This window comes from Protopterus annectens, chromosome 2.part1 (genome assembly GCF_019279795.1).
Source record: "Protopterus annectens isolate FY-2018-M chromosome 2.part1, PAN1.0, whole genome shotgun sequence".
Classification (NCBI taxonomy): domain Eukaryota; kingdom Metazoa; phylum Chordata; order Ceratodontiformes; family Protopteridae; genus Protopterus; species Protopterus annectens.
The window spans coordinates 938235185-938261659 of NC_056729.1; the positions used below are offsets into that span (position 1 = coordinate 938235185).

General features: G+C 36.4%; 1 protein-coding gene across 5 annotated transcripts in view; it reads right to left on the reverse strand.

Moving 5' to 3' along the window:
- PALLD (palladin, cytoskeletal associated protein) overlaps nucleotides 1-26475 on the reverse strand; it is a 2901248-nt gene that overhangs the window by 176989 nt on the left and 2697784 nt on the right. For all 5 annotated transcript variants that reach the window (XM_044062575.1, XM_044062576.1, XM_044062578.1 and 2 more), the window contains one exon: nucleotides 20215-20364. In XM_044062575.1, the coding sequence (XP_043918510.1) occupies nucleotides 20215-20364 (150 nt within the window). The remainder of the gene's footprint in view (nucleotides 1-20214; nucleotides 20365-26475) is intronic.

Genomic DNA, 26475 nt, shown 5'->3' on the forward strand with positions numbered 1-26475 from the left:
CAGAAAGTAACACATTTTTGTGGATATTAACACAATTTTGTAGTTTACACAAAGTGTGTGCACGGATACTGACAATTCCTGTAAATTATCATCACAACAGCCGTTAAACAATAGAGTAGAACATGGCACCATTTTGTTCATTGATATAACCAGTACAAAGTTTCATGATGTTCAAGTACTGTGAAATATTAATTGCACATGCTCAGAACTTGAACAACATAAAAGTAATACCAGCCAAAGTGTAAAATGTGACAGTTTCAGCAAGGTATAACAGCAAGAATACCTGCCAGGTGTGAGGTCTATGCAGTATTTTCCAACTACCCAGTGCATTTGATCCCTCAATCCACCCACTGCATCAAATCTGGCCTTTTGAGAGCTAATCTCTGCATATGTCCCACAATGGCAAGTGTTGTAGGTACTGCATAAAACAGGTTATTTCCCTAAGCTGTACTCTCTTTCAGGACAAGATTCTATATTGCGCAGCTAAAGCACATCATATAGTTTCAAGTGTGGTGCAAAATGAAAAATGTACACTGAAGATTACAGCCTGCTGAAGCATGCACATGAGAAGGAATTCAGAACAAATTTTAGTCCACCTGAAGGCTACTTCTCCCTACCTGATTTATGTATTATCAGTTTCCTACACCTTAGACAGACAAATAGTTTAGCCAAACACCAGCAATGACGACGCAATGGTGTAGTGGTTGCATTGTCACCTCACAGTAAGATGTTCTCTGGTTCTATTCTCGGCTAGGGTGCCTTCTGTGCAGAATCTGCATGTCCTCCCTGCATTCGTGTGGGTTTCCGCTGGGTGCTCCAGTTTCTGCCCACGTTACAAAGACATGCATCTGGAGTGTTTTGCCTTGGGCATCTGCTGAAAAATGGCTTTGTTCTAAGTCAGACTTTCCTGGTAAACAAATGTTAAATAAATAAACAAAGCAGATACTGTACTACATGTCCATTATCCTCTCTGAACATCTCTTTATTTATTTATTTTATTTTATTGCATTTATTTACCTGGAAAGTACACTGGGCCTAAAGGAGCCCATTTTCAGTGGAGGCCCAGGGAGAAAAGCTCCAACAAGAACATAGCTACAGAAAAAATGTAAACATTAATTGGTACAAAAGTAGAAACAGTATTACACATAGTGATTACAGAAATATATACAGAATATATACATAAAAGCAGGAAAATAGTTGGTTTGATTACAGTAATATTACAGAAAATACACATTAAAGCAGGAATTTAGTTGGTTGCCAGATGAATTCAATCAGAGAGGTATAAACAAAGATATATTCATCAGTATTATTATATCAGTATCAGCAAGTGATGAAAAAATAAGTATGGAGAAAGTATCATCAGTCACTAGTCACAAAAAGCATAGGAGTTTAGTTATCATATAAGGAGAAGGAAGAGGTTAAGTTATAGAGCAGGAACTGGTACATCTGCCTGACTCTTCTGATCCAGCAGAAGCTAAACTGACCACAGCTTTACTTCCTTCTCCAGAAAATAGCTTGCAGGGCTATATAAAGACATTACGGTAATTAGGGAGCTTGCATCTACTTTACTGCTTCATAGGTTCATAGGCAGGTACTAGGCTATTGGCCCTAGGGCCTATATAAGCCTAGCCAAAGGTACCCTGGCTTTCGCCACCCAAGAAAATTATTTTCCTGTGCCACTGTCGAGCAGAGACACAGAAGTGATCCCTGGGGTGAATTTCCTATCTCCCATCCAATCATCAAGATTTTTCTTGAAGAGTGCTAATGAGGAGCTTTGTTTGATATAGATAGGTAGTTTGTTCCAGAGTATGGGAAGTCTCTGGGACAGGAATCTATCCTGCCAGCATGTTCTGTTTATTGTGGTGACGAGGTTTAGGTCCCTAGAGCGTGTAGCTCGTAGGGATTGGGATTTCTTTAAGTGGAGCATGTCTAAAAGCTCTGGGTTTGACATAGCTTTGTGTGTTAGGCAGAGATTGCCTCTGAGTAGGCGATATGCAATGGAGTAAAGCTGCAGTTTTTTGAGACGGTCTGCATAGGGCATCTCTTTGAGGCCGGTAATCCTCTTTGTGAGGTATTTCTGTGGCCTTTCCAGTTGTTGTAGATGTCTTGTGAGGTACATACCAAAAGGGGCATTGTACTCTATAATGGGTCTAATGAGTGACGAGTAGAGGGGAACAATGATCTCTTTTTTCCTGGATGAGAAACCTTTTGTGATGAGGTGTGCCACATAGAAGGATTTCCTGACTACTGTGGCGATGTGATTATCAAAGGAGAGACTACTGTCCACCTGTGTCCCAAGGTCTCTTATCAGACTTTCGGTGTTAAGTAGACTACCACCTATGTGGTAGTTCATGGGTACTGAGTTTTTACCAAAAGGAATGACAATGCACTTTTTGGCATTGAGTGTGAGGCCATGGCTTTGACACCAGGCATCTGTCTCAGCAAGGCCCTTTTGTTGGATGTCCACATCTTTTGGAGTTTTGATTATGGCTCCTAGTTTGCAGTCATCTGCGAACTTCATTAGCCAAAGACCTTCTGTGTTGGCCTGTACTTCAGAGAAGTAGATACCAAACAGGAGAGGACCCAGGACTGAACCCTGTGGTACTCCACTTGTCACTGGTCTGAAGCTGGATTTGGAGTCTGCTACTTTCACAGTGTGGGTTCTGTCAGTGAGCCAGTTGGCAACCCATCTTGTGACATAGGGATTTATACCTAGTTTAGTGAGTTTATCTATAATTCCAGAGTGGGGATGGTGTCAAAAGCCTTGGCGAGATCTAGATAGGCTGTGTGAACCACCTTACCCTCATCTACGGCTTTGGTGACAGCTTCAAAGAAGTCTATCAGGTTTAGGAGACATGATCTGCATTTTACAAACCTGAACTGGGTGGGGTCCTGAGTTTGGAGATTACCAATGTCATTGTTTATAAGTTCCATGATGATACGCTCCATAGCCTTGCAGACCAGGCTCGTTAGGCTAATGGGCGGTAGTTTCCGGGTCTGGTGGCTCCTCCTTTGTGGAGTGGGATAACTGTCACTGCGTGCTATTCAGTAGTTTCATAGCTTGAGGCGAGACTATGATTGATCATGATACTTTGGTGGGGTGCCAGTTCATTCTGTAGTTCATGTAGAACCCAGCCTGGGATGTCGTCAGGTCCCATGGATGCTGTGTTCTTGGCTTTGGATAGTGTGTTTTTTTACCTGTGCAGCCGTGATTACAGGAACTTTGCATTCTTCTGGTATAGAGATGGGCCCTTTAGGGGATGAGAGGGGGGTAAAGTTAGCACTGAACCTATCTGCCAGGATGTTGGCAATATCCGTTGGTTCTGTACATTTAGTGCCATTGTGCTGTAACTCAGAGCAGATCTGAGTGTTGCCAATGAGATTCTTGACATAGCTATAGAATGCTTTGTGGTTGTCTTTAGAGTCAGTGGCGATTTTGTTTTCATAACTAGCATTGGAGGATTTTATGAGGGATCTCAGCTTCTTACTGAAGCTGACCAGGGAGTTTCTCCAATCATGGGATTTTACTCTTTTTTGCAACAGTTTCTTTCTTCTGTTGTAGAGTTTGTTTATGGCAGGGACCACCAGATTGGCTTCCTTTTTTTGGAGGATAGCATCTTGGTTCTGTTAGGGATTGCACGATCCATGCACTCATGTAAGTGCTTATAAAGTGCATTTGTGTAGGATTCAGCAGTCATACGTCTATTGTCTGTCAGCATGGGTGTCGTGAAGTTTGCCACTTCTGTCTTAAGAAGCGTGAAGTTGGCTTTGGAGAAATTTTTTACTGTGGTTTCCCTAATGGGGGTGGGGAGGGATGTGGATGTCTAGGGTGATTAGCTTATGGTCGGATCTGACCAACGAGGAATTGACCTCTGGTGTGGAGCACCGGTTGCCCATGTTGGTAATAACCAGGTCTAGGATATTGCTGCCCCTGGTGGGGGTGTGGATAAGTTGATCCATGGCATTGGAATATATGAATTCCAGAAAACGTTGAGCACAAGAGTTGGTACATGAGTAGTTTTCCCAGTTAATGGTAGGGTAGTTGAAATCGCCCATTATTAGGGTGTTAGGTTGTACCCTAATATTTTCCAGTGTATTAAGAAATGAGGAGTGGGAATCCTGGGACATGGTGGGGGACATGTAGCAAGCTACAATTTGGATTGCGATCTTGCCCACAGTTAGTTGCACTTGGATAATCTCAGATGCATTATGCTGAGCAACTAGCCTGGAGGTGTGGATATCCTTAATGAATATGGACACGCCTCCACCTTTAGTGTTTCGGTCCAGGTTAGGTGGCCGAAAGGTGTGGTATGAATTATAGCCTGGTAATGCAGGGGTACTCTCTGGAGCCTTGAACCAGGTCTCTGTCACTGCACAGATGTCGATGTTCTCCATTTTAAGGAGTGCCTCGAGAGAGTGCATTTTGAGGTTTAGACTTCTAGCATTGAGTAGCAATACCCTCAGATTCTTCTTGCCTGTACCTGTTAGGATTGTGAATTTGTCATTTGAACCTTACCTAAAAAAGGGGTGGCTAGAGCCTTAGCCAGTGTCCGGAATCCCAGGGGTGACAGGTGCAGGCCATCTCTGGCAAAGCATCGTGGCTTGTTGATCATGTCATCCCAGGCAGACAGATACTGGATCCTCTTAGAATGACACCAGAAGCTTAGCCAATTGTTGAAGTCAATCATTTTGTTCTTGTACTGTGGTATCATTCTGGGTGATGGAAGGATGCTACTCAGGGCTAGGGTCATACCTGCCTGGGCTACAAGGTCGGACAGCTCCTCCATGTCCCTTTTCATGTAGTCCAAGGAGGTACGTCTCAGGTCATTCACACCAACATGGACAATGACAGAGTCATATTTATACTTGTTGTGGAGTGACTCCAATTATGCACGAAGAACAATCCGTTCTGTACAGAGAATGTGAAGCTGCAATAATAGTACAAGCATTGCTAATGATATGAATGATGAATGCAAATAATTACTTTAGTCTAGCCTGTATATGTTAGCTTGACAACTAGAGTTTTACTTGTTAAGAAATGATTAGACTCCTGCAGGCTTCAGACAGAAAATGTAGGTGTGCAACAGATATATGAGAATCCATATATGTTTTAAATGCTGACAACCAGTCATAAGATTTAAGCCTGAGAAACATAAATGAAATGAAAGGTATTTTTCTTCATTGCTTTCAGGAATGTATAAACACTACAAATTTTTCCATTTTGCCACTTATCCTGACTCTCCAATAGCCAACTAGCTTCTTGAAGGCTTTGCCCTCCACCAGTCCTTCTCAATATCCCTTCTAGTAAACCAGTAACCTCTGATTTTAGTATAATTCTCAAAAACTTTAGGGCCACCCACATTATGAAACTGTGGGTTGTAGGCCATTTGGATACATTTCATAGCATATGAAAAATATACAGGATGGCATTTATTTTCATTGTATAAGGAAGGCCTCTTGTCACCCCAGGTGTGCCAGGCCACTAGCCTTCACATTAGCCAACCAGGGAAAAGGGACCTATGTTTTCAGCAGACTTAATGGCATCAAAGTATCATCTTTGTCCTACTGTTAACTAGATTTTAGACTATAACTCATTTTGAACTTTCAGCCTGCTTATGAAGGCCATGTTAACTGACCAAGACTTAGTAATCACCGCACCTTATTTTCAGGAGAGACCTGGGAGCTTTAGTCTAGACAAGTGACTTATTCAATCACACAGTGTATGAATCCACGTCATTTCTGTAAGATGCTTCCAAGTTCCAATCCATGTCATTAGTTTAATCAGTATGTTATACTGTAAGGTTTTATTCTTCCAAAGATGAAATGTTGCCATTAAGTGCTTGAACCTTTCGTGCCATAACCAGCCCTCTGATAACATAGAGTATATTCCCATTAATGCAACTTAACAATGTACGCAGAATTCTCATCACACTACATATGAACAAAGTAGTCAGGAAACCTGTAAACTTTGGAAAATGCACATGGAAAATATTTCAGATTAGTTCAAGTCTGCTTGGTTTTCAAGACTAGGCCTCCTTTCTTGACTGTAATACATCAAAAGAGTAAAAAGCATTTCCTTGTGTAGTCTGCAGTGTCATTACAGTAGTTAGACTAAGAAGACAAAATGCTTTCTGAGGTCACAGGGGCAGACATTAGTTTTAGCATTGCCTAAATGAGCTATTCCAGCTGGCTTGCTGCAACGAGTTTAATATTTTTGTCCTTCATGAGTACTTTTAATGCTGATTCACTTCCTGTTTATGATAGCAACCCACCATACAAAGAAACTGCACTTACAGCAAAAGAAAAGTAGAGTAAGAGGGAGCAAATGTGGGTGCACTATATAATGAAACATACCGATAGTTCTAGTACCGACTTACATGTATTTACGACATGATTTTTCCCATAAATTTGATTCTCGGTGTTGTACCATCTTTAGGTACCCTATATCCATGTTCGTGGTTTTTTTTTTTTGTTCTGCCTTTCCTTTGCTTTATATGATAGTTATGTATCCAAGAACATTACGTGGGTACCAGCTGTTTGGAATATTTTGTAGTAGTAGGAGGAGCTAATTATCAGTCCCGCCTTTTCTTTCACATACATTAGCAGTTTTTACAGAGAAAAAAAAACTGTATAAGTTAATGAGGACCAAAGAAGCAACAATCAGATTTTCAATAATTACAGCACTTGTACTCTTAGGTGATACATCTGCTCTTAGTTATGTGCCACAAAAAATAAATAACTAAATAATAAATAAATAAATAAATAAATAAAGTAATTAATAAATAAATCTGGTGACAAGATTGTAGTACTTAGAAGACAAAAAAGCTTCAGTCTGACACACTTGCATACCTCTCAACCTGTTACAGCAAGAACTCTGGACAAAGCCATAAATAAAAGTGGGACAAAGGCCCAATAATAGGGACAATTTTTAAATATTGCTTTTAAAACTTAGAAAGTTGATAGAATAACAGGTTTTGCATTAGCATGAATTTTCTGAAGGGTATGAAGTCTGAAACTCAAATGCCTGTCATTATTTTCTAACTTTAATCTTTAATGATTTGCCACTGATTTGCCAGAAAACCACAATTTTATGAAAAACAGACCAAAAATATGAGGCAAAAATCTGGACATCCTGCCAAAATCTGTACAGCTGAGAGTCATGCACACTTGTATACCTGAATTCAGGCTACTGGATCTCACAACAGTAGGAAATTGTGTTTCAGCTGGTTTTATAAAGGAACCAGAAACCATCACTGTCACATGAGGCAGGCAGAGCTATGTGAATAAGAAATGCACCAACAAATGCTGCACATACTCAAAGGGACCATAAAACCAAACCAGAATGTTGGTGAAATAAAAGCTGTTTTCTGCAAAAGTGAAAAACTCAATAAAAGCATAGAAAAAAGTGAAAACACTCCCACAACATAGATTTTATTCATTTTTGCTTCACCTGGTGCATACAATCTTATTTTATGGTTTTAATAGGTAAAGCATTTTATTTTTATTTATTGTTTATTTGCTTGTATTGGTTAACTGAGACTTTCAAACTGGGCATGTACAATTTTCAGGATAAGTCCAGGGAGAAATGTTCCTTGGATATATGGATATGTGGAAGTTGCCCTAAAGCTTTGGATACTGTCTGGACATCTAATCGTTAGCAATACATTCAACACAGCTTAGGCTACTGCAATAGATATCAAACGATGACCATACAGGGTTAGACATTTACAGCAGCAGCAACTAAGAATCTTTGTAATTTATTACATTATTACACATCGTGGTCATGTTGCTAAATACTATCAGGTAACTATTTAATGGTTGTGATTGACATAAACTGTTGAAAAATATAAATTAGTGATCTTTGCTCCTGAACTGGTCAAGAGAAGGATTACAGCAAATTCTAACATTCACAATAATGAGTACATTATGCTCTGATGCTCTTACTGTCCCCAGTAGAGTACAGAAAAGCACTTATGGGATGTTGGAAAAATTGATAAGTATTACTTTTTTAATGTTCTTTGGAATTTTATTTTATGAGCAAGTTGCGATATGAAAGTAGTGTTTTTTTATGACTATTTTAAGTTGAATGGCACCATTATACAAACTTAAATGAACACGATATTTTGAGATGCAGTGTGGTACTAGGGATTTTTGTCTGCATTTTAATGTGATAGTTGTGGTTATTTTAGCTTGTTTGAACACAGAAGCAAAAACAAACATCCTGCTAAAGCTGGCAAGGGGACTGAAAGGAAAATGTAACACACCATTATTTATCCAGCAATATGCACAACACATCAAAGCCTTTCTGGTTCTGTAAAATGCTGCAGTGTGCAATACAGGCTTGCTGTGGTGAGATACATTTCTGCGTGCTTATTTCATGTTTCAGTATGCACTGCACTCCCTGTTATTATAAACTGGCAGGTGCTGCAGATGCTGGAGACCTCATTTAGCTGTGCGTTTTCAGAAACTGTCTCAAAACTTTGACAAACTTTGTCAGTGACTGATGCAGAAGAGTGAGGGACAGGTTGCCATGTGAGTTTGCCTAGTAGTGAAGAAGCTGTACAAATGGGCTGGTTTCATACTCTCATGCGTAGGCAGGAAAATGATGAGCCTTTGTATGGCACACTACTGGGAAGAAAAAGGGTATCAGACATCTGTCTACAGGGAAGCATTCTGCTTGGTACTGCAGCCATATTATTGTAACCAGGGGTGCTGATGACTGTACCTCCATATGATGCAGTGCTTCAGTATATAAGCTGGGAGGATCAGGAAACTGAAGATGTGAACAGCATTTCCAATGTTTTCAAAAAGCTCATAGTTGTACATGGTCAACTTACATTTTTGTATTCCACCCTGCAGAACTAAGTAACGTGTTGCTCAAACGGAGGGGGGGGGGGGTTATTATGAAGCAGCAATGATTTCAATACTTGTATTGCCTTACTGCCAAAGCTACAATCAGATATACAACCTAATATCACTATTTCTGATGGGCATCATTCTGGTGGATGCAGTTGGCAGGAGTCCCAGTAAACTCAGTATAAATACCGACAAGGCAGCTGTTTTCCACTAAGTCAGCTATATACAGAGTCTAAACAAATTAAGTGCACTGGCTCTGCAAACATCAGTGTACAATTTTATCTTTACTTGATCCACTTTCCTGTTCTATGATGTCATCACAGGCACATTTTAACATACGTTTCACCTGCTACATAGTGGCTGAAAGCTGCCACCAAAGCTCAAAATTTAGTTGGGGCATAATGATGATTTCATACGAACACAACACGTGCACTTTAGTTAACCCAATCATATAACTCTTTGTTTTAAAGCAATTATACTTTAAGTTCAGTTAATCGAAATTCTCTTATATGAACTTCCCACCTATGTTTGCAGTGCACAAGCTGTTTGCTACAAATTTTTATGGATGACCAGTCCCTTCTGCATGACCCTTTCCATAGGGTATTTGCACTGGAGCTTCTCTGTGCTTCTCAGACAGATGCTAATTGCCAAATGTAATAACAACTAAGTCAGTTCAGTAGCAAAACAAGTCTCAAACCAGCATAATGGAGTCCAGGGAAGTAAATACTGTGGGAAGAAATAGCCAGGGAATTGTTATGGCTAGGCTTGTATAGGCCCTAGGGCCGATAGCCTAGTACCAACCTATGAACCTATAACAAACTTGGCTTCATGTACTAAAACCACTATTTTTCTCAGACGGATAGCTTAACATTACATAACATTAATGCAGTATTCAGCTTCACAAGCTGTGTACGTGCTCCATTCTGTGACCATGATGACATTTGAGCGAATATGCTTGTATGACTTCAGATGTAAAAGGTCTTCTGCTGGGCTTGGTGTGCTAGGCAGACTTGCACTGATTTCTGAATAGTTTCGTTAACCACTAGCCAAGACTGGCTATATGGGCATTACTGGTCAGATTCAGAGGCAACAGTTCTGGCAGTCACATCATGAAACTTAGGAAGTGTACTGTAGTGCTGGCAGTAAAATAGGAGTCTATACAGATAATCTGTTGAAAGTAATTCAGTGATACATTTCTATAAAGGTTATAGAATTTCCAAAACTATGCTTTTTAGGGGACAAAGCCCCCCCCCCCCCCTGTGTTTGCATGGAAGGCTTGGGCACCTCACCTTCATCATTTTTACAGAATAAATAAAAGGTCTGTTTACAATGGTGCAAAAAAGTTTCAGGATAAACATCTAAATGGATTACATTTTGCTGTATCTCTGGACAACACTGGTAAAAATATCAAAAAAGACCCAGCCAAGCTAATGTCTTCAGTGTAATATATATACCTTAAACCTCCTGTACTGGAGGCCCATTGGATATATACAAATGACCCCTTAAGAAAATACCAATATTTCAGCTACATGGCTTCTGAAAACCACAGCTTTTTACTTTTTAAGTCTTTGTGGGTACATTCAGGCCAATATTTAAAAAGTAAAAAGTCATGGGCATTCAGTTTTCTCTAAAAATGTACAACTTTCCCGGTCAACAAAATGATAAATAAATAAAAAAATAAATAAAACTGTTTGCAAAAAAAGATTGTTTTACAGTATTTTCTAACACTTTTGTGCAATGTATTATGCTGTGTGTTTTTTATACTTTAGAGGTGTGATTTATGATGCATTGTGTCTTTACTGGCAGAGTCAAGATATTTAATTGCAGATCCAAATAATTTATTTAGTGGAGGTTTAAAAATGCTATAGCAGAATGCAAGTCTTGTGTTTATTTCTCTGATGGCGATTAATTGCTACTGCTTCTGAATTGGTAGGAGCTGGAAAAGTGCCTTTGTTTTTAAGTTAACAAGGAAAACCGATAGCCTAGTTCCAACCTATGATACCTATAAGATTTTCTTGAGATTGCTACACATTATGTCCTTCATCTCTCTCTCTCTCTCTCTTTTTCTCTCCTTGAGCAGTACAAGTACTAAACAGAATATTTTTCATCCCCATAGTGACTTTTTAAGACGTCTTTGAATTACAAAAAACAACTGCATGAGATACAAATGAAAAGTAAAAGAGGCCAAAAGTCTCAACAAAAAAACAAGTGATTTTATTACATTTTCCCTACTCGGAGGGTACTAATACCTACAGCATTATGAAAATCAACATTAAAAACCTAAAATACATATGACAAATTGCAGGGAAATCTTCCTTTCATTGTTTTATATCTAATGGGATAAGGACAAGTGGTTCAACATTTCCAAAACAACACCCAAATGCCATAAGCCTTGAAAAAAATTCAGGCATGAAATTGCTCTGATAATAGTGAATATAACATTATGGACGTTACCACACTCCATCTGTGCTCCCTACACCGAACAAGAATTTCCTGACCATAATCCAGGATGTAAAATCGGTCAAGATTTTTTTTTAACTATCCAAACACAAATACACATCAAATAAATATGCCAGAACATAATATGATTATGCTAATTAAAACAATTTGGAAAACCAGAATGAAATCCAGCTACAGGTGGCAATATTTTAGATATCATAATGAGAAACTTGTATCTTTGTACTCCCATTGAGCATTACACTCTGATAATGATTCCAACATTTTTAAGCTATGAGTAAAATCACAGACTTTAATAAACCATTCTTACTAAACCTTGTCAGTGAAAACTATGAAGGAACAACTTATGTAAATATAATGGGCATTGTCTTCAATGGCTCAAGCAAAGCAGCATACGTATACTATAAACAAATGACATTATTAACTTTCCATATTCATGAATTTGTAACAGCTACTGTATAACCGTACAGGTAAATTCAACAACAACAAAATCCTTTGATAGAATCATAAAATTAGTAAGAAATGCAAAAAGAAAAAATGGTATACTACCCAGCTTCCTAAAATATCCTTTCTTGTAAAAATGAATCTAGTTATAAATACAGAAACTACTTGATTATTAAATCTTCCATCGTTTACTATAAATTCAGACTGACTTCAAAGACTGAAAGCTGTAATAAAAACTTCTTTAAAAACATCAAAAAACTGAAAGGGAAACATTTAAATGCATAAACAATGAAGTAACACCTAGGCCACAGTGATCCACTTGCAGAAAAATTTTATGCAAACTTCACAATAAGGAAAGACATATGCTAGAGCATTGTCAACAGAAGGGGGAAATGAAATATCTGTTATGTACCCAAGGGTATGACTGTAAGTACATACTTCAGAGTAGTACAAATGCAAGTGCAAATGCAACCTCAGCCCTTCAAGATCTCATACCACCATACACCACCACTAGAACACTCCATTCCAGTGACAAACTCCTAGTTAAATCCACCAAAGCTAACAACTCAGCTGGAGAATCCTTATATCATTCCTAAAATATGGAATAAACTTCCCACTTCCATCACTTCCATCTGCACCATAGTAAAATTTAAAAACGTCTATTTACTAACTTATAAAAATCCTTTGCTCTTGCTACCCACCTGACTAACTCTATATGCTCCACTTTACACACGCTCTGACTTTCTTTCTCTACACTTAATACCATATACTCTTTGATGTACACATTATGTTAAAATTGCTAAGATGTTATCTCTTTCGGTCAATTATATTTGCAATGTGTACTTTCATTGTTGACCTGTACTCTGTAATTTTCTTTTGGTATAATGCTTGTTTTTTCATATTGCTGGAGCTTTTCTCCCCGGGCTTCCACTGAAGATGGACCTGTGTCTAGTCAGACTTTCCCGGTAAACAAATGTTAAATAAATAAATAAATAAAGAAGTGCAAATGTGGGGAGATATATATATATATGCACATGTATATATATATATATATATATATATATATATATATATATATATATATATATATATATATATACAGTACATATACACACATACACATGTATATATCTATATAAGAAATCTGACATCACAATATCTATTTCCCTCAGTCTCAGAGTTCCATCCATCCATCCACAACCCCTTTTATACATGGGTTTATGTCAGAAGATCAAGTTTTTTTGAAATTCGCACTTGATATGGTCAAGACCATATTTTCAGCTTTCCAAAAACTCGAACAAAATGAGAGAAAACATCAAAAATCTGCACCCCCATGCCCCCTGGAATTTATACATACCAACTCTGCTATAGCACTACAGTGGAGAAAAGGGGAAATTCACAGATTCCTACTATACCACCATCTCCATACAAATGCTTTGAGTTTTTAGAAAGTCAAAACTATGGTCTTGACCATTTGAAGTTTGAGTTTCCAAAACATAATCTGACACAAACCCTTTTGTATCTATCTGTCTAGCTCTGTATTTATTTAAAAATATATAGTAGGTGGGGGTGCAGCCTCACATTGAGATTTCAGCCCCACAAACTAATGTAAAAGTATAAAAGTGAATTTTAGAATTTGCTGTTTTTGTTTGAATTTCAGTTTATTTTTGAAGTGTCAGGACTCACAGTTTTTGAGGCTTACATTTCTAACAGGAAATCAGAGGCTTCCTATATATTCATAAGTTCATAGGTGTATACTAGGCTAGTAACTATGAGGGCAATTAAAAGACTAGCCATGCAACTCAATTTGACCCACAAATTTGATTTATATTTGATTTATAGAGGTAATTTACTGACTGCCTCTGTCCATCAGAGACATAAGAGCCAGACCAGGGGTGAATCTCCAATTACCCATCCATCAGTCCAAGTTGAGTTTAAATAGGGATAGGAGCCTAAATATCATACCCTTACTTACAAGTTGATCAACACAGAAGGATTTTCTTACTACCTTTGACACATGTTAGTCGAAGGCAATATTATTATCTATATGCGATCCCAGATCCCTGACTACTGAAGCAATTTTTAAGGGGGTTTTAGTGATGATGTAGTTACCCAGGGTGACAGACTTCCCAAAAGGTATCATAATACATTTCCTGGTACTGAGTTTTAAGCTATAGCTTTGGCACTAAGAGTATGTCTGTATTAGTTCTTCTCTTGGGGGATTCAGTGATTGATTCCAGTTTGCAATCATCTGTGAACTTTTTTAGCTGGAGGCCTTTGACATTGGCTTTGACATCCGAGAAGTATGTAGATGCCAAAGAGGAGTGGCCCTTACACAGACCCCTGGGTGTCTCCACTGGTGACTGTCCTCTTTGTGGAGGTGGCCTCATTGATTTTAACCTCCTGTGTCCTATCAGAGAGCCAGCTAGCTATCCAGCATGTTATAAAGGGGTTTATATCTAGTTCTACAAGTTTGTTGTCAATGCCCGAGTGGGTTATTGTATGAAATGCCTTAGCCAGATCTAGGTAGGCAGTATGGATGGTTTTCCCCTCATCTATTTCCTTAGTGACCTTTTTAAAGAAGTTCACCAGATACAGTAAGCATGATCTTCATTCGACAAAGCCAAACTGGGATGGATCCAGTGTCTGGAGGTCTCCTATGTTCTTGCTGATAATTTCCATAATACCTCTTTCCATGGCTTTACAAATAAGACTAGTCAGACTAATTGGTCTGTAATTTTCAGGATCTGTTGAAGGTCCTCACTTATACAGGAGGATGACTGTTACAGTCCTCCATTCATTTGGCACTAAACCTATTTTAAGACTATAGTTAAATAATGACTGCAGGGGTCCTGATAAGTTGTATTTTAGACTATTCAGGAGGCATCCTGGGATGTTATCAGGGCCTATTGATGCCATGTTCTTGGCTTTAGTGAATGTAGCAAGTACATGCTCCCTAGTTCTATTTGGGGAGGTTACGTTTGAGGGTTGTATTGGAGGCTAGTTGGTATAACAGGGGGGTAAATTTGGATCTGAATTTGTCCACTAATAGGTTCAATATATCACCAGGATTAGTGAATGTGGTCCATTAAACACCAGTTCAGCACATTACTGTGTGCTGCCCTTGAGGTCTCTGACATAGCAGTAGAAAGCTCTTACGTTATCTTTCATCTGGGAGGATACCTTAATCTCAAAGTTGGCTTTTTTTATCTAATTAGCCCTCTTAGTTGCCTATTAGTTTGATAAGATAATTTTTATCTTCATAGAAATGGAAATTATCCTTTCTGATTTTTGACAGAATGTTTTCCCCTTTTGTTGTGTATCCTGTTTAAACTGGGATGCCACCAGGACAGTTTGTTTCTGGGGCTAGTTCTGGGCTTCATTCTGGTAGATCAGCAGCCTCTATGCCGCCACTGACATGGCTGTACAGAGTTTCTGAGAGCAATTCAGTATAGCCTGCTGTGTTCTTCGGGGTATGGAGGGTCACTGAATTTTGACAAACCGAGATTCATCAACAGGCAATTTCCCTTGGAATACTTCCTAACTGTTACTGGTTTTAATAGGATTATGAAGTTGATTTTGATTTCGAAGGAGACAGCTTTATGGTCGGAACTTACCAGAGAAGACAAGACATTGTGGGGAGGGGGGGGGGTGCAGAATTCTCTCATATTTGTAAGCATGAGGCCCAGTATGTTGCAGCTTCTAGTGGGAGTGTTCACTACTTGGTCAAGGGTCTTTGTATTTATAAAGTCCAGGAATCACTGTGGCAATAGATATGAGGCTATGTAGGATTCACAGTCTCTAGAGAGGTAACTAAATTCTTCCATGAGTAGGGTGTTAGACTTTATGGTAAATATCTCCAGTAGGTCCAAATATGCATTGTGAACTGCTTGGGATTCTTGGGACAGAGAGTGACATATAGCTGGCTAGGGTATGGCAACAGATTTTGTTTATGGTGATCTGCCCATGGAGTAACTCCAGCATGTAATCCTGTTTGATCACCCTAGAGGTATATGCTTGTTATTGATGTTCATTGAGACATCTACACCTTTAGCCCTTGTCTGTGCAGCTTCTGGTCTAAAAGTGTGAAAGATACCGAAACCTTGTACTGCTGGGATACCTTCTGCTGCTTTAAACCACTTCTTGGGAACTGGACAGATACCTGTGTAGAATCAAAAAAGCCTAACTAAACAAACATGTGATTCACTTTAAACAAAACATTAGAATGTATTTATTTCTCTAATGTTTGGCACAATGTACAAATGAGGGGAAGTCACATCATACCCAAACAATGTAGACCCATCAGTATGAGCAATATTCTATGCAAAACCATGAACAAAGCAGCACTAACATTTTTCAAAATGACAAAGGGAACCAGCTTCTGCTAGATATAGAATCATATGAGTTTGTTAAGGAGAGAGCCTGACTTTTGAATCTCGTAGCATTCTTTGAAGCAGTTACAGCAACACTTGATGAAAGACTGAGAGTGCATATCGCTTATCTTGCCCTTGTTATGGTATCTGACAACTACTTACACTTTGACCAGTGTGTATCACTACTAAAAGTGACCACTCATGGCAGGACTGTATATACCATACAAAGACGTATGCCACCAAAATCTGTCTAATATTTTGGGGAAACATGGCTAAGTGTAAAAAGTCCTGCTTGGGTCTATAGCGTAGTAAGCTGCTATGAGCCAATGAATTTATGAAGGAATAACTGTCATTAACTGTTAATCCCATCTGTAGTTCAAATGGAGAAAATACCAGTTAAATGAGGGGATTCAACAAGTCGGTATAGGGGTTACCTCTACATGCTCATGGGAGTTAACAGTGGTATCCCAGAGGGCTCTGTTTTTTTTTTAACAATTTTTTTCTAAGATGCAAATTTGGGAAATGGCCTTTAGATGACCACAAATACTGACAACTGCAAATAACATACATACATACATGCATACATAAACAAACAAATAAATAAATATCTGAAGATTTCCAACAAATTCCAGAAAAATACACAAATGGTGCACTACTAATTTCTAATGTCAGAAAAATGCAGCACATTGAGACTTGAGACATAATAAAAGGAGCATAAGTTATGATTACAAAATACCCAAAAATTACACCACCCTAAAGATTTAGGGTGACTAATACATTTCTGCTAATGTCAGGGAAAAATCATATTATTGACAAAAAAGGTATAGGAATGGTCAAATAATAGGAAAGTACACTATTGCTAAAGATCTAGGGACAGCAGTAGGCAACTATTTAATCTTTGACCAGTGTTTGTATCTAGCTAAGTTAGGAAATCACATTCTGTAGTCCATCTAATTCTAAAGGGCATGTGCAGTCACCCCAGGGAGATCACTGTTGCACTCCATAACTCACTGATCTCACTCATTAATACAGAGTTGCAGTCTGTAAAAGCTGAGCAAACCGTCTGACAACTCGAAATGGTATGATTCTTTTCTAAAAAAATATCATAGGGTTGGAAATCCTTAATTATTCCGAAAGGTTTTAGGAATTGTTATAATATTCTATTTCCTTTTTGTACAGATTATGTAGAGGAGACCTCTGCCCGTATGATGTTTCTATTTGAAAAAGTACATGGAATTCATGTCTTGGGAATTTTAACTCCGGATCAGGAAACCTAATACTAAAAACAAACATTGGCACAAGGAAAAATAAGTGACTTGATAACATTATACATTACTTGCCAAGACTATAAAATATACTCCCCCTTGCAAGAAGTACATGTCATTCATTAACGTCCATAAAAATGATCTACAAGCATACGAAGAGAATAGAAAATGTTAGCATGGAGTTGTATCAGTCAGGCTTCTTGAAGGCCATTAGGCTGCCAGTTTGACAACTGAGTACAGGAACTTACAGATTACCACAACCCCTCCATTATCTAACACATATCAGAGTCTTCTCTTGATGGACATGCCCTAAAGTAATAATGTCCAAGCTGATAGACCCTAACTGAGGACCGATGAAGAGGCCTATCTGCACCTTAAAAAAACCTATTCCTGGAATACAGCAGGCAGAAAGAAAAAGCTGTGTTATCCAGAATGTCTCTTAAACACAGTCAGGTCAGAGATATTTCTCTACACTTCTCCAAATCCTACTGTCACTTTTATACTTCAGAAGGTGCTTTATTTGCCATAAATACTGTAACAGCAGTGCTTGTTTTGCCGATTACCAAAACATTCTTTGGCTGCATTGTTTAGTCCTGCATGCTGATTATAACATCCTAGTGCCTAGCCTTGTCACTTACATGTAATTTGGTAGAAGCCATCTGTTCTTTTACTCAGTTGTTCATGCACTCATACAAATACAGTGACTGCTTTCTTCATCTAGGCTGACACTTCCTTACATGTCATTATGTGTTGCTGTACCCTCTTCAGAGAATGCCATGACACTCTGCCCTTCTTTTTAATTAATTCATTTATAAGTTGGCAGTTACAGAGTTGCTGTTTTGCCTGACCATGCCTCCTTCAGCTGTTACAGAACACCTTACGAAAGCTATGAATAGGCCGAAGTAGTAAAGCTCAGCCTGACTTCTGATTATCTTACTCCCTGCTGCCTGAAGACCATCAGTCTTCTTCATGACCAAGTAGTCCGTCGATTTCTCACTGGGATAGAGCCATCAATAGCCCATTTGTCCCTGGTGATGTGACAGCTGATCACAGAGGCCATCACAATGACAGCATTCAGGGCTTTTTCCTGCTATCCTTCTCTCTGGGAGCTCCTAACTCCTACAGTGGTTCCACTGTGCTGCCTACATCAGGGAAGTGTGGCTGCCACTAAACACATGCTGTGCGTCTGGGCTACCTCTGTGCAATGCACTTGTTTAACAGTTTGCGCTCAGCATGCTCATTGTCTGTGGGCGTAACACTTAGTGCTCTCTCTCTCAGTGTCACCTAAGTGGCAAATCAGAGCCAACTCCTTTCCCAAGGATTTGCCCGTCAAGAGCAGCTCCGTATTCCCATCCTCCTCAGCTTGCTGCTTTCAGCGGCTGCGCCACTAATAGAACAACCATCATTTAAGTTATAGTCATCCATCCGCACCATGGAGGGGTTCGGTTTGACTTCTTAATGTCTTCTCGGAAATTCCAGCTGACTGTCATCACTACATTGGCATAAGTTCCACCCTCCCACATGTAATAAAGTAGGCAGTGTGTGTTTGTTTGTTTATCTAGTTATTTGCTTTGTTTACTGGAAAAGTACAACTGGGCGAGGCCTGAGGAGAAAAGCTTCACATTACTTACATTTGAATGAACTAATGTAAGATGTACAACATAACACGATAGGAAATTACTATGTTACATACACAATAAAATATTCAAAGCATGTTAAGCTCAGACATGTCTAGTGAACATAGCATATTCAGTGTGTATTAAACATAGTATACATAGCATCAAAAGAACTTTCAGCATTAAATACTCCCCTTGTAATTTTAGCACATACATACATATTTCATCCAAACAATTCACTTCACTTGAGACCTGCAACCAGAAGATTACAATAGTAAAATTGTGAGAATTTTGTGATATGTGTTTGATTTGAGTGTATGAGGAGGGGACTTAGTAATGGGGTTGGTACAAGGCAGGACTGATTAATAGGTATGATTTCATTGGTACTGTAAATTAGGTGCAAGTTAAGATTTACTGTAAAAAGGGTGTTAGTAATGAGGTTATTACAAGTGCATAACCATTTTGTAGTGCAGTTTATCTCACAAGTAATTGAGAAAAAATAAAAAGAAAAGCATATTCAGAAAAAAGGATACAAGTAAATATTATCTAGAAACAATTGGCTTCTCCCTCATATGCAACAGTCTAGAAACTATTTCACTCTGTATTTGCAAGAAGCCTGTTTGTATTGCGATGCCACCATGAGAAAAGAGGTGTGGTAGTGAGGAGAACACTGATGAACAGCTTTGCAATAGGTCATTTATCTGCGCCCCACACTCTGGAGGCATGTGGAAGGCTATAATACAGAGAATCTCAAGAGCAGTGGCTGCACATATCTATACCGATGGGTAAGTGCATGCTGGTTTAAAACTCTCATACAAAAACTAAAAAGACTCATGAGTTACACAGAGATGAAAATGGAAGGCCTTTTAAAATGCAAAAGCAAACAGCTTTAGAAACACAGTACTTTCAAAAACGTATTTAAGACACATCATACTGACGTGGAATACCACACATTCAATACGAAGGGACATGCAGACGTTTCAGCAATAGCCCAACATAAACATCCTCAGGAACATAAAAACACAGCGGTTACCTTTGTTGATGTGTTTGTGGAAAAACAGAACATTGATGACTGTTGGAAGTCATCAGTACTTAAGTATGGTCTAAGCTTTTAACCAAGACTTTACCACATATATCAATGCCAAATCTACAAAATGTGTTTGGTTTCTACCCTCATGATAATTGCCAGCCAATAAACATTACCTGTGGGTTGGCAGCCATAATGGTATAAATGCCATCATCATCAAGAGTGGAATACGTAGTTTCAAGTGAGCAAGTCCCATCAGGTTCTCCCTGAATCTTATAGTGTTCATTTGTTTTAGATATCTGCATTCCATCTTTGAACCAGTAGATCTACAAACAAGAAAAGAAAAACTAATGAAATCAGCCTTCATTCAGTCATCTGCTCATGTAAGTTTTAAGAAACTCTGAAACAGTCCTACTCTGAAGTCAGTTATTTATTTATTTGTTATGTTCAACAAAGCTGGTTTTGCATTCTCTCTGCTGTATAATCAGGCTAACATACTAACATTAGAGTTACCAGGCTCTTTGCTGCTACTACATTCATCGTGCTTATCCTGAAACCTTTCAGTTATACCTTGCTTCTGATGTTACACCCAAAGGTAGGGGGGGTAAGGTCTAGTTCGTTAATGAAGAAATCATTCCATAAATGTGAGAAAAGCCTTCTATAGAAGTCAAGGACCCATATCAAAGAAATCAAAATATGTTCCTATAGAACACTAGTGCACTGACCACAGTATGGAAACAACAGCATTACTTTGTTTATTTATTTATACAAAATACTAGTGCACTGTCCATAGTTTGGGAAACACATACAACATTACTTTACTTATTTATTTATACAGAATACTAGAGCACTGACCATAGTTTGGAAACAGATACAATGTTACTTTATTTATTTATTTATACAGAATACTAGCGCACTGTCCATACTATGGAAACAGATGCAATATTACTTTATTTATTCATTTATTTATTTATGCAGAATACTAGTGCACTGACCATAGTAGGGAAAGAGAATCAACATTACTTTATTTATTTATTTACTTATACAGAATACTAGTGCACTGTCCATAGTATGGAAAGAGAATCAACATTACTTTATTTATTTATTTACTTATACAGAATACTAGTGCACTGTCCATAGTAGGGAAAGAGAATCAACATTACTTTATTTATTTATACAGAATACTAGTGCACTGACCATAGTAGGGAAAGAGAATCAACATTACTTTATTTATTTATTTATTTATACAGAATACTAGTGCACTGATCATAGTAGGGAAAGAGAATCAACATTACTTTATTTATTTATTTACTTATACAGAATACTAGTGCACTGACCATAGTAGGGAAAGAGAATCAACATTACTTTACTTATTTATTTACTTATACAGAATACTAGTGCACTGACCATAGTAGGGAAAGAGAATCAACATTACTTTATTTATTTATTTACTTATACAGAATACTAGTGCACTGACCATAGTAGGGAAAGAGAATCAACATTACTTTATTTATTTATTTACTTATACAGAATACTAGTGCACTGTCCATAGTATGGAAAGAGAATCAACATTACTTTATTTATTTATTTACTTATACAGAATACTAGTGCACTGTCCATAGTAGGGAAAGAGAATCAACATTACTTTATTTATTTATTTATTTATACAGAATACTAGTGCACTGACCATAGTAGGGAAAGAGAATCAACCTTTATTTATTTATTTACTTATACAGAATACTAGTGCACTGATCATAGTAGGGAAAGAGAATCAACATTACTTTATTTATTTATTTACTTATACAGAATACTAGTGCACTGACCATAGTAGGGAAAGAGAATCAACATTACTTTATTTATTTATTTACTTGTACAGAATACTAGTGCACTGTCCATAGTAGGGAAAGAGAATCAACATTACTTTATTTATTTATTTACTTATACAGAATACTAGTGCACTGACCATAGTAGGGAAAGAGAATCAACATTACTTTAATTATTTATTTATTTATACAGAATACTAGTGCACTGTCCATAGTATGGAAAGAGAATCAACATTACTTTATTTATTTATTTACTTATACAGAATACTAGTGCACTGACCATAGTAAGGAAAGAGAATCAACATTACTTTCTTTATTTATTTATTTATGCAGAATACTAGTGCACTGTCCATAGTAGGGAAAGAGAATCAACATTACTTTATTTATTTATTTACTTATACAGAATACTAGTGCACTGACCATAGTATGGAAACAGATACAACATTATTTATTTATTTATGCAGAATACTAGTGCACTGACCATAGTAGGGAAAGAGAATCAACATTACTTTATTTATTTATTTATTTATACAGAATACTAGTGCACTGTCCATAGTAGGGAAAGAGAATCAACATTACTTTATTTATTTATTTATTTATACAGAATACTAGTGCACTGTCCATAGTAGGAAAGAGAATCAACATTACTTTATTTATTTATTTATTTCTACAGAATACTAGTGCACTGACCATAGTAGGGAAAGAGAATCAACATTAGTATACAGAATACTAGTGCACTGACCATAGTAGGGAAACAGATACAATGTTACTTTATTTATTTACTTATACAGAATACTAGTGCACTGACCATAGTAGGGAAAGAGAATTAACATTACTTTATTTATTTATTTACTTATACAGAATACTAGTGCACTGACCATAGTAGGGAAAGAGAATTAACATTACTTTATTTATTTATTTACTTATACAGAATACTAGTGCACTGACCATAGTAGGGAAAGAGAATCAACATTACTTTATTTATTTATTTATTTATTTACTTATACAGAATACTAGTGCACTGACCATAGTAGGGAAAGAGAATCAACATTACTTTATTTATTTATTTATTTATACAGAATACTAGTGCACTGACCATAGTAGGGAAAGAGAATCAACATTACTTTATTTATTTATTTACTTATACAGAATACTAGTGCACTGTCCATAGTAGGGAAAGAGAATCAACATTACTTTATTTATTTATTTACTTATACAGAATACTAGTGCACTGACCATAGTAGGGAAAGAGAATCAACATTACTTTATTTATTTATTTACTTATACAGAATACTAGTGCACTGACCATAGTAGGGAAAGAGAATCAACATTACTTTATTTATTTATTTACTTATACAGAATACTAGTGCACTGTCCATAGTAGCGAAAGAGAATCAACATTACTTTATTTATTTATTTATTTATTTACTTATACAGAATACTAGTGCACTGACCATAGTAGGGAAAGAGAATCAACATTACTTTATTTATTTATTTACTTATACAGAATACTAGTGCACTGTCCATAGTAGGGAAAGAGAATCAACATTACTTTATTTATTTATTTACTTATACAGAATACTAGTGCACTGACCATAGTATGGAAACAGATACAACATTATTTATTTATTTATGCAGAATACTAGTGCACTGACCATAGTAGGAAAAGAGAATCAACATTACTTTATTTATTTATTTATTTATACAGAATACCAGTGCACTGTCCATAGTAGGGAAAGAGAATCAACATTACTTTATTTATTTATTTACTTATACAGAATACTAGTGCACTGATCATAGTAGGGAAAGAGAATCAACATTACTTTATTTATTTATTTACTTATGCAGAATACTAGTGCACTGACCATAGAATGGAAAGAGAATCAACATTACTTTATTTATTTATTTATTTATGCAGAATACTAGTGCACTGACCATAGTAGGGAAAGAGAATCAACATTACTTTATTCATTTATTTATTTATACAGAATACTAGTGCACTGACCATAGTAGGGAAAGAGAATCAACATTACTTTATTTATTTATTTACTTATACAGAATACTAGTGCACTGACCATAGTAGGGAAAGAGAATCAACATTACTTTATTTATTTATTTACTTATACAGAATACTAGTGCACTGTCCATAGTAGGGAAAGAGAATCAACATTACTTTATTTATGTATTTACTTATACAGAATACTAGTGCACTGTCCATAGTAGGGAAAGAGAATCAACATTACTTTATTTATTTATTTACTTATACAGAATACTAGTGCACTGACCATAGTAGGGAAAGAGAATCAACATTACTTTATTTATTTATTTACTTATATAGAATACTAGTGCACTGACCATAGTATGGAAAGAGAATCAACATTATTTTATTTATTTATTTACTTATACAGAATACTAGTGCACTGACCATAGTAGGGAAAGAGAATCAACATTACTTTATTTATTTATTTATTTACTTATACAGAATACTAGTGCACTGACCATAGTAGGGAAAGAGAATCAACATTACTTTATTTATTTATTTACTTATACAGAATACTAGTGCACTGTCCATAGTAGGGAAAGAGAATCAACATTACTTTATTTATTTATTTACTTATACAGAATACTAGTGCACTGACCATAGTAGGGAAAGAGAATCAACATTACTTTATTTATTTATTTATTTATACAGAATACTAGTGCACTGATCATAGTAGGGAAAGAGAATCAACATTACTTTATTTATTTATTTACTTATACAGAATACTAGTGCACTGACCATAGTAGGGAAAGAGAATCAACATTACTTTACTTATTTATTTACTTATACAGAATACTAGTGCACTGACCATAGTAGGGAAAGAGAATCAACATTACTTTATTTATTTATTTACTTATACAGAATACTAGTGCACTGACCATAGTAGGGAAAGAGAATCAACATTACTTTATTTATTTATTTACTTATACAGAATACTAGTGCACTGTCCATAGTATGGAAAGAGAATCAACATTACTTTATTTATTTATTTACTTATACAGAATACTAGTGCACTGTCCATAGTAGGGAAAGAGAATCAACATTACTTTATTTATTTATTTATTTATACAGAATACTAGTGCACTGCCCATAGTAGGGAAAGAGAATCAACCTTTATTTATTTATTTACTTATACAGAATACTAGTGCACTGATCATAGTAGGGAAAGAGAATCAACATTACTTTATTTATTTATTTACTTATACAGAATACTAGTGCACTGACCATAGTAGGGAAAGAGAATCAACATTACTTTATTTATTTATTTACTTGTACAGAATACTAGTGCACTGTCCATAGTAGGGAAAGAGAATCAACATTACTTTATTTATTTATTTACTTATACAGAATACTAGTGCACTGACCATAGTAGGGAAAGAGAATCAACATTACTTTAATTATTTATTTATTTATACAGAATACTAGTGCACTGTCCATAGTATGGAAAGAGAATCAACATTACTTTATTTATTTATTTACTTATACAGAATACTAGTGCACTGACCATAGTAAGGAAAGAGAATCAACATTACTTTCTTTATTTATTTATTTATGCAGAATACTAGTGCACTGTCCATAGTAGGGAAAGAGAATCAACATTACTTTATTTATTTATTTACTTATACAGAATACTAGTGCACTGACCATAGTATGGAAACAGATACAACATTATTTATTTATTTATGCAGAATACTAGTGCACTGACCATAGTAGGGAAAGAGAATCAACATTACTTTATTTATTTATTTATTTATACAGAATACTAGTGCACTGTCCATAGTAGGGAAAGAGAATCAACATTACTTTATTTATGTATTTATTTATACAGAATACTAGTGCACTGTCCATAGTAGGGAAAGAGAATCAACATTACTTTATTTATTTATTTATTTCTACAGAATACTAGTGCACTGACCATAGTAGGGAAAGAGAATCAACATTAGTATACAGAATACTAGTGCACTGACCATAGTAGGGAAACAGATACAATGTTACTTTATTTATTTACTTATACAGAATACTAGTGCACTGACCATAGTAGGGAAAGAGAATTAACATTACTTTATTTATTTATTTACTTATACAGAATACTAGTGCACTGACCATAGTAGGGAAAGAGAATTAACATTACTTTATTTATTTATTTACTTATACAGAATACTAGTGCACTGACCATAGTAGGGAAAGAGAATCAACATTACTTTATTTATTTATTTATTTATTTACTTATACAGAATACTAGTGCACTGACCATAGTAGGGAAAGAGAATCAACATTACTTTATTTATTTATTTATTTATACAGAATACTAGTGCACTGACCATAGTAGGGAAAGAGAATCAACATTACTTTATTTATTTATTTACTTATACAGAATACTAGTGCACTGTCCATAGTAGGGAAAGAGAATCAACATTACTTTATTTATTTATTTACTTATACAGAATACTAGTGCACTGACCATAGTAGGGAAAGAGAATCAACATTACTTTATTTATTTATTTACTTATACAGAATACTAGTGCACTGACCATAGTAGGGAAAGAGAATCAACATTACTTTATTTATTTATT